Consider the following 19,671-nt stretch of genomic DNA (forward strand, 5'->3'; position numbering starts at 1 on the left):
TCCCCACTGTCAACCCTGTAACCACCTCTCAACAGTTTAAAAGTCTCAATCATATCACCTCTCCTTCTTCTATCCACCAAACTCTGCAGTTCACATTCTCTCAGCCGATCCTCATAACTATCCTTGTACAGTCCTGAAACCATCTTTGTCATCCGTCTTTGTATCCTTTCCACAGTTAATTTATCCCCTTCAAATCCTGGGGACCAAATCTGAGAACAATAGTCCAAGTGTGGTCTGATCAGAGACTTATACAACGGAATGATAACCCTCTTATCTCTGCAGGTGAGTGTCCTTCTCATAATAGCAGCAATCCTCTGTGTTACCTTCACCACCTTTGCAATATGTCCCCTAAACTTCAGGTTTCTATCAATCATCAACCCCAGATCTCTTGTCTCCCCTACTTCCTCCAGTATAACTCCTCCCATAGAGTATGCAGCATCCCATCGATGTTTCCCAAACCTCAAGACCTTACATTTTGCTGCATTAAACTGACACCCCATTCATTTGCCCATCTATCTAGCTTATTTAAATCCTCTTGCAGGGCTACCACATCTGCACTATTACTAATAATCCTTCCCAGCTTCGCATCATCTGCAAACAACTGAATATCCCCCTGCAATCCACTGGCTATGTCATTGATATAAAGGTTAAACAATATAGGTCCCAGTACTGAGCCCTGTGGGACCCCACTTGTAACCCTCTGCCTCCTGGAAACTGCTCCACCATACACAACTCTCTGATACCTATCAGACAGCCAATCCTGAATCCAGTTGACCAATCTGACATCCAGACCCATATGCTGCAACTTAAATATCAGCTTATCATGTGGCACCCTGTCAAATTCCTTCGCCAAGTCTAAGAAAATTGCAGTATATGCCTTTCCCTCATCAAATGTTCTTGTAACTTTATTATAAAAGGCTAGCATATTGCTAAAACAAGAGCGTCCTTTCACAAATCCATGTTGATTCTCACAGATAACATTACCCTCATCTGCCCAATGCTGTACACGGTCCCTCACTACTTTCTCCAAGATCTTAACAACTACTGATGACACACAGACTGGCCTATAATTAGACACTTCCAGTCTGTTACCACCCTTATGCAATGGCACTATCTTACCTTCCTTCCATTCCCTGGGCACCTTTACCAAAGCCAGACTTTCATTGAAAAGCCACGTTAAAGGTACTGTCAATTCCCTAGGACATTCTCTCAAAACTCGTGGCGAAATACCATCCAGTCCCACAGCTTTACTGACATCCAGAGTACTCGGTATCTGAAACACACTCTCCTCCTGTACCTCCAGACCTCGTACCAGTCCTATCGCTCTAGCATTAAAACTGACTCCTCTAGGATGAAATACTCCAATAAAGTGTTCATTGAACAATTCCACTATGTCCTCTGCATCAGTCACTCTATTCCCATTTTTATCCCACAATATCATTCTTCCACAGTCATTTCTCCTCCTACTGGCCACATAGCTAAAAAATTCCCTAGGATTTTCTTTGGATCTTAGGGCCAATCTCCTCTCATATTCCAGTTTCGCTTTCCTTACCACACTAGTCACTCTTCTGGCCTGTGTCTTATATTCCTCATGCATCTCTTCACCTATCTCCTTATATCTCTTCCATAGCCTCTTTTTCGCATGCAATTCCTGTTTAATATTGTTTGTCATCCACTTTACTCCAAATTGCGTCCTCTTCATCACTCGTGGTATACAACTTACCATTGCTGATAACAAATATTCTTTCACAATTTCCCACGCACTGGTGATATCCCGGCCTTCCAATTCCTCCCTCCATGAAACTTCCCGAAGTTGACGTCTAAGACTATTATAATCACCTGCCTTATAATTTTACATAAGTTCCCGTCTCTTTGATACTCCTGCATGTCTATTCATTTTCCAAGTCAACACCATATGGTCACTCTCTCCAACTGGTGGGAGATACATCAACTCAGTTATTATCAACTCTTCTGATGCTATAACCAAATCCAAAACTTTTGTACCTCTTGTTCCCTCTGTTACATGTTGCCTAAGACATTTGTCCCTCAAGAATTCTAGAAATTCCATTCCCCTATTGCTACATGCATCTTCTTCTCTCCAATTTATACTACTGAAGTGTTAAAATCTCCCATAACAATCGTTCTTCTTGCACTTGCCAAACTTAGCTGTCTAAACATCTCCTGGTCCCCATCCTCTGTGCTCCTGGGTCTGTAGCAACACCCCAACTAAATATCCTGTCTTGCCTACCTCTAGCTCACACCATACGCTCTCAAAATCATTTGTCTCACTTCCTTCCAAATTCTCCACTCTTAGAGGACATAGGTCATCACTTATCATAAGCAGTACCCCACCACCACGCTTTCCCCTCCTATCCTGACGAAAAATGCTATACCCAGCGACTTCTATTGCTGTTTTTATATCCCCTTCTGTCAACCACGTCTCTGTGATCACAATAATTTTGGCCAGACTGATGCTATCTGCGCCACCAATTCCTCTCCCTTATTCCGGATACTCCTGGCATTAGTATACAGCATATAAATGCCATTGTTTCTATACCCAGCATTATCTCTTCTGGACTCCACTGGGCTCAGTGTTACCTGACTTTGTCTCCCTTCTCTCAAGTATCCATTCCCACAAGAGGCCACCCCTGCTATCATCCTCCCTGGGACACACTGACTCGTTCAGAACAGCAATCTCTCCAGATGCCTACATCCTTCCTCATTCAAATGTAAACGGTCTCTCGCATACAACTCCTCTCTTTCCTCAAACACACTCCAGGCATCCACATATACCAGTCCTCTCTTGTCACACATTCTCGCTATTATGCCATTCAATATCACCGCTCTTCTGCTCAGCTCATCATTATCATACCTAGGCAACACGCACACTATTTTTCCTCTCTCTGTCTTCTTCCATACAGTCTCAAGCAAAAATCTCATATCTCTCGCTGCCCGACTTACATTACCACTCAAGTCATTCGTTCCTACCATCACAATCATCTCATCCACCCTTTCACCTCTCTTAATTGCCATAGCCACCCTTTCTATTGTTCCTCCTGGCAAACACTCCTCACGCATCCTATCTTGAACACCACGGATCATTGAGTCGCCATACATTATACCTCTTACCATTCCCTCGCTCCTATTGTTTCCATTCTCTCCTCTTCTTTCATTCCCATACCTCTCTCTTCTACTGTTTCCATTCACTCCTCTTCTAGCACTCCCATACATCTCTCTCCTTCCCTCTCTCCTACTGTTTCCATTTTCTCCACTTCTAGCACTTCCATATCCCTCTCTCATTCTGTCTCTCCTACTACTGTTTCCATCCGCTCGTCTTCTAGCATTCCCATACCTCTCTCTCATTCCATCTCTCCTACCGTTTCCATTCTCTCCTCTTCTAGCACTTCCATATCTCTCTCTCATTCCGTCTTTCCTACTGTTTCCATCCTCTCGTCTGCTAGCATTCCCATACCTCTCTCTCATTCCCTCTCTTCTACTGTTTCCATTCTCTCCTCTTCTAGCACCCCCATACCTCTCACTCATACTCCCTAAATTCTCTCTCTCTCCTACTCTGATTCGCCTTGCATTTATCTCTTCCATTCTCCTAATCTTATCTTTCATACTTCTGCTCTCATTCACAAGACATTCCACCTCCTCTTTCAATTCATCTATCTCCCTCTGCAGGTCAGTCACTCTTAATCTAAATTCACTCTCCCAAACAAAACCATCTCCTAAACTTCCACAGTCACTCAAACCTTCCACACTATCAGCTATTATTTTCTCATTCTCTGCTATCATACTACTTGTCTTCCTACATTCATTCCCCGTTCCTGATGCAACAAAGTCGGATATCGATATATCTAATGTACTTATTTCCTCCAACTGCCTGCATTTTGCGCACATACGCTCTCCACTCTCTTTAACAAGCCACATATGTAATTCACAAGACGCATACATGCCGCAAGTACTGCATGCCACAAAGTCCCTTATGATATTGCTAATAATTGAGTTCTTAAATGGCGGAGGACTTGGCGTTACGCCACTTGCGACTGCTGCTGAATCCACCATCATTCCTTACTGCCGAGTAGCGTAATCTTTAATAATTATTCAATTAATAAATAAGAGGGAAAAAAGTACAAACATCAGAACATTTAAGTACTAAATATAATTAAATAAAATGAAATATAACTAAATACAGTAACTTAGCTTCGTTTTGTCTTCCACCGTTACGCGTTCGATTCCGACGGTACCAAAATATATGATATCGCCACAGCAACTAACTTCCAAAAAACAACCACTGAAGTACACTCGTATTCAGAGAAACAATTTAGCACTCAAAAACGTAGAAAAACGGGGAAAAAAGCGGACTATTCACCGATTAAAAATCACTTTCTTCTGCACAGCTCAAATTCACCGCCACGTGCTCTGTGTAGTAATTTAGAAATTCTTCTAATTTCAATTCAGTGTTTAATTTTGTTTTCTTTGGTATCTGCATTTAAGTGTTTCAAAATTTTATATACATTGGGTCTTATTTTATATAAATCATGTTCTAAATTAGAAACAAATTTGTTCCATGATTCTCTGTCTTTTTCTGACTTCTCTTTTAGCTATGGCTCTTATTCTTTTATATTCTATTTCATCTTCTAATCTTTTACTGCTTAACCATTTGTGATAGGCTTGTTTTTTCTTTTTGATTATTTCTTTCATTGTATCATCCCAGATCTTCATTTTTTTCCTTTCATTGAATTTTTTGGTCTTTCTTAAGCTTTCATTTGCTGCTGCATTTAGTATCATTTTTATATTAAGCCATTCTATTTCTATTTCTTCTATTTTATCTAGATATTGGTTAATTCTTTGTTAATATAGCTATCCTACATTTGTGTCATTCAATAGTCTAGTTTTATAAACAAATGTTTCAATTTTTTCTTTCTGTTCTTGTTACTTGTAGCCATTTAGGTGGTAATCTTAATTTTATTTTAACAAGGAAGTGGTCACTGCTTATTTCATATCTTCTGTGAACTCTAACATCTAGTGAAAATTTTGATGTCTTTTCATTTAATATAAAGTAATCTTTTGAGCCTGATGTATTCTGTAATCTGCTTTTCATTCAAAATGGCTTGAAACAACGTGTGTTTCAAGCCATTTAAATTGCTTAAACTAAGCAATTCAAGCAATTTAAGTTATTCAGATGCGTATAACTGAAATGATTTTTTCCAGACAGAAGGAGCAGAAAATTAAGAAAATGTACATTTATACTATTGGTCATGTAAAAATGTAATGCGCATTGAAAATCATGGTTATTTGAAGGTCCTTTATTTTATTTTGAATTATGGTTTTTATATTTCTCAGATATAAGAGACTTTGCTTGTAATGGATTGATTTTAAATGGACATCGCCAGAATCCAGAATAACTAAGGTTGACTATTCACAGTGGCTTATGCAATGCACATATGGATCCCATGATTCCCTTCTGCACATGCCACTGCTCAGTGTATTACTTAGTGTTACTTTTATTAGAAAATATTTAATATATGTTTTTGATCTATTGTAGGAATGATGAAGAAAAACAAAAAAAGCTGAGAAAATTAATGATGCTGGGAATGTGCTATGCCGCTAATGTTGGTGGAACGGGAACTCTTCCAGCTACTGCACCAAATCTTGTTTTCAAAGCAGTGATGGATGAGTAAGCATTATTAGAGTTATGTTTTTATTTCAATATATAGTTTAATTAATTAAATTTTTATCTGATCATTAAGTTTTGAAAGTTTTAAAGTTTAAAATGTGAAAGTCTGATTTTGAAAGTTTTAAAGAAAAAGAATCAAAGACAGCAGCTTTCAGAAGTGAATTGTAGGCTGAAAGACACAAATATTATTCAAGAAAAAAAGGAAAGAATGTGAAAACCAAACCTTGAAGACTCAGTGGCAGATTCTGAACTAAATGTTGATTGATTTAGCCAGAGGAATATGGCTAAAGTTGTGTGCAAGGATAAAAAAATCATAACTCCATGGTGGGCTCAGGAAGTTGAAAAGAACAAAGCATATTGAAACTTCCTAGCAAGTATGTCAACATGTGCTCTGAAAGAATACATAGAAAAATATAGGAAAGTGTATCTGTAAAATGATAATGATATTATCGTTTTACAGATAATAACGATAATAATATCTGTAAATTGATAATAATATATGGATGATATTTCACCACGAGTTTTGAGAGAATGTGCTAGGGAACTGACAGTGCCTTTAACCTGGCTTTTCAATGAAAGTCTGGCTGCGGGAAAGGTGCCCAGGGAATGGAAGGAAGGTAAGATAGTGCCATTGCATAAGGGTGGTAACAGACTGGAAGTGTCTAATTATAGGCCAGTCTGTGTGTCATCAGTAGTTGTTAAGATCTTGGAGAAAGTAGTGAGGGACTGTATACAGCATTGGGCAGATGAGGGTAATGTTATCTGTAAGAGTCAACATGGATTTGTGAAAGGGCACTCTTGTTTTAGTAATATGCTAGCCTTTTATAATAAAGTTACAAGAACATTAGATGAGGGAAAGGCATATACTGCAATTTTCTTAGACTTAGCAAAGGCATTTGACAGGGTGCCACATGATAAGCTGATATTTAAGTTGCAGCATATGGGTCTGGATGTCAGATTGGTCAACTGGATTCAGGATTGGCTGTCCAATAGGTATCAGAGAGTTGTTTATGGTGGAGCAGTTTCAAGGAGGCAGAGGGTTACAAGTGGGATCCCACAGGGCTCAGTACTGGGACCTATATTGTTTAACCTTTATATCAATGACATAGCCAGTGGATTGCAGGGGGATATTCAGTTGTTTGCAGATGATGCGAAGCTGGGAAGGATTATTAGTAATAGTGCAGATGTGGTAGCCCTGCAAGAGGATTTGAATAAGCTAGATAGATGGGCAAATGAATGGGGGTTTCAGTTTAATGCAGCAAAATGTAAGGTTTTGAGGTTTGGGAAACATTGATGGGATGCTGCATACTCTATGGGAGGAGCTATACTGGAGGAAGTAGGGGAGACAAGAGATCTGGGGTTGATGATTGATAGAAACCTGAAATTTAGGGGACATATTGCAAAGGTGGTGAAGGTAACACAGAGGATTGCTGCAATTATGAGGACACTGACCTGCAGAGATAAAAGGGTTATCATTCCATTGTATAAGTCTCTGATCAGACCACACTTAGACTATTGTTCTCAGATTTGGTCCCCAAGATTTGAAGGGGATAAATTAACTGTGGAAAGGGTACAAAATCGGATGACAAAGATGGTTTCAGGACTGTACAAGGATAGTTATGAGGATCGGCTGAGAGAATGTGGACTCCAGAGTTTGGCGGATAGAAGAAGGAGAGGTGATATGATTGAGACTTTTAAACTGTTGAGAGGTGGTTACAGGGTTGACACTGGGGAGTTCTTTTGCTTGGTTGAACAGCGGGAAGGAGTGATGACAAGAGGCCATCCCTGGAAGTTACGAAAGGAAACTGTGAGCAAGAAGGTGAGGAGTTGTTTCTTTGCATGGAGGGTGGTTGAACTGTGGAATGCATTGCCTGATGGAGTGGTGAGAGCGAGAACGATCAATGAGTTTAAGGAGTAGTATGATAGACTTTGTGTTTCTTAGGGGGGGGGGACCTCCCCTCAATGAGTCTTGACAGATTTTATGTTCTTAGGAAGGACCTCCCACAATGAGTCTTTTCACTCCATGGAGGCCTGAATAATAATAATAATAATAATAATATAGAAAATAGACATTTTTATATTTTATTTTTATTTATATTTTTATAGAAAATTAATTTAAACAGAACACAATGGTGGTACTTGTAAGTCAACCACATAGGCAACCGTGAAAATCAAGTAGCATTAACGACATAGACTTTTCAAAAATGATTTGATGTCATGAGTGTAATATGTATATGTGGTGGAATGTAAGAGATGTGTTTCTGGAGAGAATGAACAGGAGGACAAGAGAAAGTGTGGATTTGTAGGAAGTGCAGTATATTATTAGACCACAAGTTAATGAATGCAAAACAGACCAAAAAAATAATAGATGGCATAAATGAAAGAAACAGAAATGAAACGAAAACTAGTGAAACTGAGGGAGCAAAAGAATGCAAGAAGGTAGATGTGAAAGTTAGTGATGAGGGAGCGAAAGGAAGTATGAATGAGGAAATGGAGGTAAGGTGCAACAGAACAAGAGATAATGAGACTACGGGAGTGACAGAGAGTGAAATTGTTAGAATGCAAGATTGAAAATTAAAAATGAAATGAGGAATATGCGAAGTGATATTAGACATTTAGTAGAAACTAATGAAAGTGTTCAAAAGAACTGCGATTGGCTGTCAGATAGATATCAGAAAGTTATATATGGCAGTGCAGTATTCCAAAAGAGGAGGGTTACTAGTGGTGTGCTGCAGAGGGTCAGTTTTGGGACCATTGTTGTTCAGTTTGTATATTAATTACATTGGGATGGATTTTAGTAGTGATATGCAGCTGTTTGCAGATGATGCAAAATTGGGAAGAGCAATGCAGAGTCAAGCAGATGTTATGACCTAACAGGACTTGAATAGGTTGCATGATTGGGCATTTAAGGAGGACTATCAGTTCAGTGTTGTAGGGTTTCGAAATTTGGTAAGCAGCGGGATGCAAAGTATACATTTGGTGGGGAAATTTTAAAGAGGGTAGAAGAGATGAGAGATCTGGGATTGGTGGTGGATAAGGACCTGAAATTCAGGGGCCACATTGCACAAGTTGTGAAGACATCATCTCAGATAATGGCAATGATGCATAGGATTCTGACGTGTGGAAACAAAGAGGTTATGATGCCATTGTATTTAAGTTCTTGATCAGGCCTCATATGAATTATTGTGCATAGATTTGGTCGCTGGATTTTCATGGGGATGATGATATATTAGAAAGAGTCCAGAGAAGATTCACAAAGGTGGTCATTGGTCTTTGGAATGTGGAGTATGAGGACAGATTGAGAGAATCATATTCCCCTCCTCTTCCTCCTCCTCATAGGAGGAAGGTGGGGATAAAATTGAGATATATAAGCTAGTCAGGGGTTGTTATCAGGTTGGCATAGAGGAGATTTTTCATAGAATAGGAGAGGGGTGTAGAACAAGAGGGCATTACTGGAAATTGTATAAGAAAGGTGTGAGCAGAGGAGTGAGAAGGTTCTTTGCATATGGAGAGTGGTTGATGAGTGAAATGCATTGCCTCAGTGTGTTGTGAATGTAACACATTGAATCAGTTTAAGACAGTTTAATGAGCATTGTTTGCAATAGTATGTACCTCCTATGATGAGTTTCTGACTCCATGGAGGTCAGATGTTAATAATAATAAATATCAAGGTGTCAAAATGCTCTGGCAACTATTGAAAAACTTAGAAATGAAGAAAAAAGTACTGTGAAAGGAATCATTGATGATAAAGGTAACATGAAAAGAGGAGTTTTTTTTTTAAATATTGATTACCACACAGAATGATAAGAAAATAATTAATATTTATTAACTTATTATTTATTAACTGTAAAAGTTTTACAGTGACTGAACTGCATAATTTAGAAGATATGGTCTGAACGTCAAATTCTTGATGATTGGAATAAGGCATAGTATCAGTCTGTGAAAAGGGAAACAAATGTGAATGTGTGAGAATTATAGACCAAGTATCCTGCAGATAAGATTTATGCAAGCATGCTTAAAAGAGATGAAGAGAAACTGTGGAAAGCAAACTTTAGATATGTGAAAAAGAAGGGATACGATAGATGTTTTCTTTAAAACAGTTTTTGTATTTTTACTTATTCATTACATAGTCCAGAAACCATGCTCTAGAACAGCGTTTCCCAAACTTTTCTAACGATGGAACACTTCACAAATTCTGAAATTTTCACGGAACACCTTGGTTATTTTCTGGTATATTAATAATTAATTAATTATTAATTAATAATTAATTAAACATCAATTAAACATAAACATCATTAAATTAATTTGTGCTGAATTTCATTGACATATTCCATCTGATCACCAAAAATTTATAATATTATTATAAGTACTTACGAGTGACTGCAGACTTTTTTCTCTTGTGTGCTGGTAGTTTTCCCCTCCTTTTGTACATCCTGGAAATCACTTTGTAGACTGGAGGTGGATGAATCATTATCTGTTGCTTTACAAGCACCTTCAATAAGAGATTTCCAAACACCAAAATTAAACAAAGTCCCTTGTCTCTTATTCATATTAACATTTAAATCTGTAGGCCTATTACTTTTAAAAAATCACGGCACTAAGGCTTCGAAACAAGCACTTTCACCCTACAATATGAACTTGTGAAGAAAGTATTCAGTATTACTAGATCTGAGAACCGGATACAGACTACCTTGATCTTCATTTTTAGTGGAAAAATTTTCTTTATACTTCCTTGCTGATTGGTCACTGACATTTGCAACACAGATGTTATTTCGTTCGGTTTTGAGAACAGAGAATATGCCACCTATTGTTGTAATCACGTTGTTGTAATTATTGTAATAAAACTGCCTGCAAACACGGCATGCAGGCAATTTTTATGACCAGTCATAAACAGCAGTATTCCCTTTCCCAAATGTTCAAAGGTTTTGATGCGTGAAAATTAACGATAATTCATGAATACTTCTACATTTAAAAATACATGGCTTAGTCACTAACATTTGCTACTCAAATGTTGTTAGGCGTTCTGGGTATGAGCATTTCGACATATTCACGAATATTGTTCTCCTCAGAATGTTTCCACTATTATTATTATTACTCGGGCCTCCATGGAGTCAAAAGACTCATCGTGGGAGGTCCTTCCTAAGAAACACAAAGTCTATCAAGACTCATCTTTGTTACCTGCCTTTGTACCCTTTCCACAGTTAATTTATCCCCTTCAAATCCTGGAGACCAAATCTGAGAACAATAGTCCAAGTGTGGTCTGATCGGGGTCTTATATAATGGAATGATAACTGTTTTATCTCTGCAAGTCAGCGTCCTTCTCATTATTGCAGCAATCCTTTGTGTCACCTTCACCACCTTTGTAATATGTTCCCTAAATTTCAAGTTTCTATCAATCATCAACCCCAGATCTCTTGTCTCCTCTACTTCCTCCAGTATAACTCCTCCCATAGAGTATGCAGTGTCCCATCGATGTTTCCCAAACCTCAAGACCTTACATTTTGCTGCATTAAACCATTTATTCATTTGCCCATTCATATACCCATTCATTTGCCCATCTATGTAGCTTATTCAAATCGTCTTGCAGGGCTGCCACATCTGCACTATTAATAATAATCCTTCCCAGCTTCGCATCATCCGCAAACAACTGAATATCCCCTTGCAATCCACTGACAATGTCATTGATATAAAGGTTAAACAATATAGGTCCCAGTACTGAGCCCTGTGGGACCCCACTTTTAACACTCTGCTTCCTTGAAACTGCCCCACCATACACAACTCTCTGATACCTGTCGGACAACCAATCCTGAATCCCATGTGCTGCAACTTAAATATCAGCTTATCATGTGGCACCCTGTCAAATGCCTTTGCTAAGTCTAAGAAAATGGCAGTATATGCCTTTCCCTCATCTAATGCTCTTGTAACTTTATCATAAAAGGCTAGTATATTGCTAAAACAAGAGCGCCCTTCACAAATCCATGTTGACTCTCACAGATAACATTACCCTCATCTGCCCAATGCTGTATAAGGTCCTTCACTACTTTCTCCAAGATCTTACTAACTACTGATGACACACAAACTGGCCTATAATTAGACACTTCCAGTCTGCTGCTGCCCTTATGCAATGGTGTTGGATTCTAATTATGTAGAAAATAGAATAAATGTTGTTTGATTCAGAATCCAACATGACTTTCCGTCACAAGAACTATATTTGTAAATATTATTTGGCGTAAATAACATATATTATAAATTAATATCATATAACTACCTTAATTATGTCAAATATTTAATTGCTTAATCAAAGAAATGTTTTAATGGTAAATAGATTCTGTATTAAATATTATTAAGCTGTTTTGTTTATTGTTTTGTCAATATCGTAAAAACTTATATTTGTAATTTAACTACGCATTTATTGGAATGCAAATATTCTATTTATTCTTTTCATGAAAGTTAACGTTATGTAATAACTGAATGTAGTTATATAACCTAATGTAACATTCGCGAGAATGTTTACGTCTATCGGTTGTCATAGAGACGCGTGGAAATAAACGAGCGCGTGTGAGGGGAGCGTTTGTGGAGGAGAAGAGAAAAGAGATACGTAGTAGTAAGTAGGGAGTCGGAACGGAACTTTGGAACTATAAGGTAGCAAGGAAGTAAACTAAAGAAGTAGAAGTAATTAAAAGATTCCTAAGGATAGGAGTTGAGTAGATATTTTTTTATATAAGTGAATCTTATAGTTGGCTGAAAGCAAAACCAGCCGTAGTAATAAAAAGAAATTATTGCCGTAATCGGATAATTAGAGAACTGGACATTCAAAGAAAAATACTGAATAAATCCAGTCAGTCTACAATTACGACTTATTTCTGTACTACCATGAAAGGGAATTGTACGGAGTTAAACTAGTTGATGAATGATAAATAAGAATAATTAACGTACCTTATAGTTATCTGGATTTTTGAAGCGCGATTAGTAATGTTTTAGTTATTTGGTATCTCGCAAGTGTGATAAATACAATTTGAAAGTGTGCTCACAAAATATTGGAAGTACTGAAGATTATTTCTGGTAAGGACAGTCATATTAGTTTATTTCAGTGTATGAAGATTTAAGTATTAGTTCCGTTGCGCTGTTTCTAACATTAACTGTAGCATACCATCGAGGCTGAGAGTTGAAAATATAGACATTGAAATGATATCTGCCGTGGTTAGTGCCTGTTATGAGTCAATCGTAGAGTGTAGTTGAGAGATACAAGGAAACTGATTAATTAAGAATTTCTATTGTGATGAGTTGGGTATAGGAACTTAGTGATTCTGAAACTGTGAAATTGTATGTGAAAGTTTGGAAGATTGGATTAATATGAATGACTTGACTTGATATGCTAACTTGACTGGTTTGTCATATTTAGAAGTGGAATTTATGTAATTGTTATATAATCATATATTAAATGTTTTGTTTGTTAATTTAAATATTGTGTTTGCCTGAATTTCTTTTTACTGCACCGTTCACAAAAATTCGGATCTAGCGGGAATCCCAGAAAGAAAATAGAACCATCGGCCTGAATGAATGAAAAGACTGCTAACTAATTTTAAATTAATCCTACTAATTCATATAGACTTATCTAAGGATAGAGTGGCGCAGTATAATAGAAATTTCTCTACCCTGAAATCAGTGATTAATTTGCAATTAGTTTTCCTTTATTTTATGAAAGTGACTTTTAGCAAGATGGCGGATTCGAACGTCAAGAGAACACTTCACGACAAAATGGCGCAGTCGACAGGATGTGATTTAATTGATAGAAAGTAATTTAACAGCTGTAAATTAACAGATTTAATTTAGCTTGGTTATAATAATTGTGAATTGCTCCCTGAAAATTTAGAAAGTAAAATTGAATAGATCACAATGAACTGGTTGTAATCAGAAATCAGGCAAAGATAAAGTTTTTTTTGAAATTAAAGGATTATATTATTTGAATTAATACTCCAATTTTCACTATGGCTGTTACTTCAAATTCAGAGATGGAAGACAGTGAATTTTTTAGAAGTATGAATCCCCAACAAGTAATTCCTCAATTTTCAGGAGAAGACTCTGATGATGTATTATCTTTTTTTACTTATGTTGAGAAACTCAGAAACAGCAGGTTGGACAGACTTTCAATTGTTGGTATTACTTAGAAACAAACTAATTGGTAAAGCTAAGACATATTTTTTTTTCATCTCCTATACTTAAGGAAACATTTGAATACAAGAAATTTAAGGATGAACTAATTTCTAAGTTTTCCCATACTAGGTGCTACGTTAAAACCCTTATAGAACTCCACAAGTGCATGCAAGATGACAAGGAAGATGTGACTAATTATTTTAACAGGTTAATGAACATTGCTAGATCTATGAGGGTGTCCCCTACAGAGAAGCCTCACTTAGATTGGATTGTGTTTCAACAATTTCGACTGGGACTGCATAAAAATTTAAGAGAGGTCATTTACAAAAAAAGGGCTGTCAGTTTAGAAGCATGTTACAGTCTGGCCAAGCAAAGAGAGAAAATATTGGAGGAAATGCAACAAATATACTCCATAAGACAATCACTCACTCAAGATTGTAATGATCAACTTACACCTTTACCAATTATTGAATACCTTTCAAACTGTAAAAAAGGGAAAGAGATTAAGAATGAGGAAGTCAATGTAGATAACTCTATCACCTTAACTAACAAACCAGATTCACTAGACTACGATTTCCATAGAATGCAAAGTGTAACGATGGCCAAGGAGAATGGCAAGTTGCCTTTAACCCTTGTACAAGGTCTGATTGGAAAAATTCCGTGCAATATTCTGTTAGATACTGGAGCCCATATATCAGTTATTTCTAACTCTATGGTGAATAAACTTGTTGATGACTTCTCTGATAACATCACCCTGATTCAGAGACCAGTAAAAATCACGGGAATTGCTAAAATTGAACTGATTGCTATAAGAAAATTAAATGCTGAAATTTCCATACCTTGTTTTCCAGTGGAGTTTTCACATGAACTCATTATCCTTCCTGAAGTTGCTGACACAAATGACCAAATCATACTAGGACTAGATTTCCTAGAGAAAAATAAATTCATGTGTGACTTTGCCTCTGAAACCATTTCCTTGTGTGGCGTGAGTCATAAATCAATATACAATGAAGACAATGAAAGGAAACTATGTGACAAGATGGAGATTGAGACCTTAAACCTTGAAGACGGATTGAGTGATAAGAAAAGAAAATTATTGCACGAAGCTATTAATTTAGCAGAATCAAAAACTGATAGAGCAGAAATAAAGAATTTCATTCTATTAATCTTTCAAAAATACCCTCAAACATTCACTGAAGATATTAGCTCATTGACCTGTACAAACAAAGTAGAGCATTCCATTGAAATCACTTCAGACACGCCTATCTATACTAAGCAGTACAAAACCCCTCTTAAATATCTAGATAGACTTCAAATCCTTCTGAATGATTATGAAAAAGCTGGGATCATAGAAAAGTCTAATTCCAGATGGAATAGTCCCTTTCTATTAGTAGAAAAGCCTGATGGAAGTCTCAGATTTATATTAGATCTGCGTGAGATTAATAAGGTCACTAAGCCCATTGACTTTCCTCTATGTAACATAGAAGAACTCCTGACTAGTCTAGAAGGAGCAAAATATTTTTCAAAATTAGACCTAAACTCTGGCTATTTCCAGATACCTCTTAGAAAGGAGGATAGACAGTTTTTTGCCTTTACCACTCGATGGCAAAAATACCAACTCTGTCGACTTCCTCAGGGGGCCAGAAATTCAGCTATGAGTTTCCAATGTCTGATGAACACTGTATTCTCAGACATGTTAGGAAAGGGAGTCATATGTTTCCAAGATGACCTATTAATTTACACCCCAGATTTAACATCACATGAAGAAATTTTAGATAATGTATTAAATAGATTAAATTTGTCACATCTATCGTTGAAGTGCTCAAAATGTAAATTCTTCATGAGAAGGGTTGAATACCTAGGACATGTTGTCAGTGAGGCTGGAATAATCCCCACTCAAGAAAACATCTCTGCCATTCTAAAAGCTAAAATACCCACCTCCGTGAGACAAGTACGAAGGTACTTAGGAATGGTAAACTTCTATAGAAAATTTATTCCAAATTGTTCTCAAATAATGGAGCCCATAATTAAATTGACTAAAAAGGGAGAAAAGTTCGTATGGGGAAAGGAACAAGAATCTGCCCATAAATCTTTAAATTTAGCATTAACTAGATCTCCTGTTCTCACTCATCCCACTCTTGGAGAACCCTTCTATCTTGCAGCAGATGCCTCGAATAATACTATTGCAGCTGTGATAGAACAAAAGAAGAAGGAAGAAATTAGACCCATTGCTTTTCTAAGTAGAAAACTATCTGCATCAGAAAAAAATTACTCAGTTATTGAAAAAGAAGCACTAGCTATTGTACATGCCTTAAGGAAATTCAGATACATGTTATTAGGACAAGAAATTTTTCTAAGATCAGACCATAAACCCCTAACCTTTTTATCCACGATGAAGGATAAAAACCAAAGGATTATTCGATGGGCATTAGAATTACAAGAATTCCAAATACAGATATGTTATATTCCTGGAAAACTCAATGTAGTTGCTGACTACTTATCCAGGGCCCTAGATGATAAAGTAGATGAGGATATCAGTGCGAAAGAAAAGATAGTGAACTTGATAGCCAAAGAAAATGAGGGACAAGAAAACACAAGGAAACCCCCACACCTTCAGAATTGGACCAAATTCTCCATTATAGAAGCACAAAAATTGGATCCAACATGGGGAGAAATATATCGACGAATCAAAAATGAGGAAGGAGTCTTGGAGGAACACACGTTTTTGCAGTCCTTATTTTTGGATGATGATGGCCTCCTGATGGCAAAACATGATATCGCCGGAAATTGGAAGAACAAAATAGTAGTTCCTACTGTCATGATACCATGGGTGTTATATACCTTTCATGATGCTGATCTAGCAGGACACCAAGGGTTTTTCCGGACATGGGGGAGAATTAGAAATAGATATGTGTGGAAGGGAATGAGACGAGATGTTGAAAGTTATGTGTTTTCATGTCATCTATGTCAAAGAAAATCAAATTACGGAGGAAAGGCTCCTCTTCAACCTTTCCCTATTCCTAGTCGCCCTTTTCAAGCTTTGGCCATGGACATTATAGGTCCACTCCCTACTACCTCTAAAGGAAACAAGTATATACTTGTTGTAATAGATATGTTCTCTAGGTTTCCTGAAGCCACAGCTATGAAGAATCAAACTGCGCAAACTGTAGCTGACAAGTTGTTCAAGATGATCATTTCAAGATATGGAACCCCCCAAACACTTCTCACTGATCAAGGTTCAAACTTTACAGCTGAAGTTATGCTTCAATTATGTAAGTTACTGAAGATAAAAAAGCTTTTCACTACTCCTTATCACCCCCAAGGAAATGGAATGTGTGAAAGGATGAATCGTACGCTGAAACAAACCCTATCCAAAATTGCTGATAATCACTTGTATAATTGGGATAAATTCCTTCCGCACACCCTTTTTGCCTGTAGGACAGCCCTGCATGCTGCCATAAAAGAAGCCCCTGCTGTAGTTTTATATGGTTTTGAACCACTGTTTCCCAGTGACTTCAAGAACACGCATGCAAACTCAGGATTCCCAGACATTGATCAGTATCTTAACAATATGATCTCTGAAAACAAAATTGCATATGATCTAGTAGCAGAAGCCAGTCAAAACAGCTCACAAAAGGCTAGAGCCTATGCTAATAAACTAAGAACCTATAAGGAATTAAAACCTGGAAGCTTAGTACTTTTGCGACAAGATCATAGTAACAAGAGAACAGGAAAGTTTGGAAAATGTGCAATAGGACCTTATGAAGTTGTTGAAAAGACATCTCCTGTCAACTTTTGAATAAGAGAATCTACAGGAATGAAAAGAACTCTGGTTGTCCACTCAGACCGACTGAAATTGTTCAAGAAGAGACCTGACAAATTAGTCTGCCTAGGAGATTCTCTAGAAGCAATATTGGGAAAGGAAAGGAATTACCATAGAAGAAGTAATTACAGACGGAACACAAATATTACAAAACAGCCAAAACACAGTGATAATAATACAGAGCATGAATTGAATTTGGAAGAGACGATCCCATACTACAGACATAAAAGACACGCGGAATTTGTTAATGACAGTAATAAGAAACTTAATGAGGAACAGAATGAGAATAAATGCACAAATCATGATAAGGAACCAAGTTTCATTCAAACTAGGTACTACTTGAGAAATCAAAAAAGAAATATGTAATCTAGGTTCCTCCATGAAGGAACCTAATAATAAAAAAAAAAAAAATTTTTTTTTTTAAAGGAAGAGTAAGCCTTTGTTGGATTCTAATTATGTAGAAAATAGAATAAATGTTGTTTGATTCAGAATCCAACATGACTTTCCGTCACAAGAACTATATTTGTAAATATTATTTGGTGTAAATAACATATATTATAAATTACTATCATATAACTACCTTAATTATGTCAAATATTTAATTGCTTAATCAAAGAAATGTTTTAATGGTAAATAGATTCTGTATTAAATATTATTAAGCTGTTTTGTTTATTGTTTTGTCAATATTGTAAGAACTTATATTTGTAATTTAACTATGCATTTATTGGAATGCAAATATTCTATTTATTCTTTTCATGAAAGTTAATGTTATGTAATAACTGAATGTAGTTATATAACCTAATGTAACATTCGCGAGAATGTTTACGTCTATCGGTTGTCATAGAGACGCGTGGAAATAAACGAGCGCGTGTGAGGGGAGCGTTTGTGGAGGAGAAGAGAAAAGAGATACGTAGTAGTAAGTAGGGAGTCGGAACGGAACTTTGGAACTATAAGGTAGCAAGGAAGTAAACTAAAGAAGTAGAAGTAATTAAAAGATTCCTAAGGATAGGAGTTGAGTAGATATTTTTTTATATAAGTGAATCTTATAGTTGGCTGAAAGCAAAACCAGCCGTAGTAATAAAAAGAAATTATTGCCGTAATCGGATAATTAGAGAACTGGACATTCAAAGAAAAATACTGAATAAATCCAGTCAGTCTACAATTACGACTTATTTCTGTACTACCATGAAAGGGAATTGTACGGAGTTAAACTAGTTGATGAATGATAAATAAGAATAATTAACGTACCTTATAGTTATCTGGATTTTTGAAGCGCGATTAGTAATGTTTTAGTTATTTGGTATCTCGCAAGTGTGATAAATACAATTTGAAAGTGTGCTCACAAAATATTGGAAGTACTGAAGATTATTTCTGGTAAGGACAGTCATATTAGTTTATTTCAGTGTATGAAGATTTAAGTATTAGTTCCGTTGCGCTGTTTCTAACATTAACTGTAGCATACCATCGAGGCTGAGAGTTGAAAATATAGACATTGAAATGATATCTGCCGTGGTTAGTGCCTGTTATGAGTCAATCGTAGAGTGTAGTTGAGAGATACAAGGAAACTGATTAATTAAGAATTTCTATTGTGATGAGTTGGGTATAGGAACTTAGTGATTCTGAAACTGTGAAATTGTATGTGAAAGTTTGGAAGATTGGATTAATATGAATGACTTGACTTGATATGCTAACTTGACTGGTTTGTCATATTTAGAAGTGGAATTTATGTAATTGTTATATAATCATATATTAAATGTTTTGTTTGTTAATTTAAATATTGTGTTTGCCTGAATTTCTTTTTACTGCACCGTTCACAAAAATTCGGATCTAGCGGGAATCCCAGAAAGAAAATAGAACCATCGGCCTGAATGAATGAAAAGACTGCTAACTAATTTTAAATTAATCCTACTAATTCATATAGACTTATCTAAGGATAGAGTGGCGCAGTATAATAGAAATTTCTCTACTCTTAAATCAGTGATTAATTTGCAATTAGTTTTCCTTTATTTTA

General features: G+C 36.6%; 1 protein-coding gene across 1 annotated transcript in view; it reads left to right on the plus strand.

Annotated features, from left to right (window-relative positions):
• The window catches only part of LOC150093820 (Na(+)/citrate cotransporter-like), a 221,918-nt gene that overhangs the window by 91,838 nt on the left and 110,409 nt on the right, over positions 1-19,671 (plus strand). Inside the window, exon 6 of the mRNA XM_090412651.1 lies at positions 5,552-5,683. Coding sequence (XP_090268777.1) covers positions 5,552-5,683 — 132 coding nt within the window. The remainder of the gene's footprint in view (positions 1-5,551; positions 5,684-19,671) is intronic.

This window comes from Typopeltis vanoorti, chromosome 23, assembly GCF_054136105.1.
Source record: "Typopeltis vanoorti isolate ZY-2024b chromosome 23, IOZ_Tvanoo_1.0, whole genome shotgun sequence".
Classification (NCBI taxonomy): domain Eukaryota; kingdom Metazoa; phylum Arthropoda; class Arachnida; order Uropygi; family Thelyphonidae; genus Typopeltis; species Typopeltis vanoorti.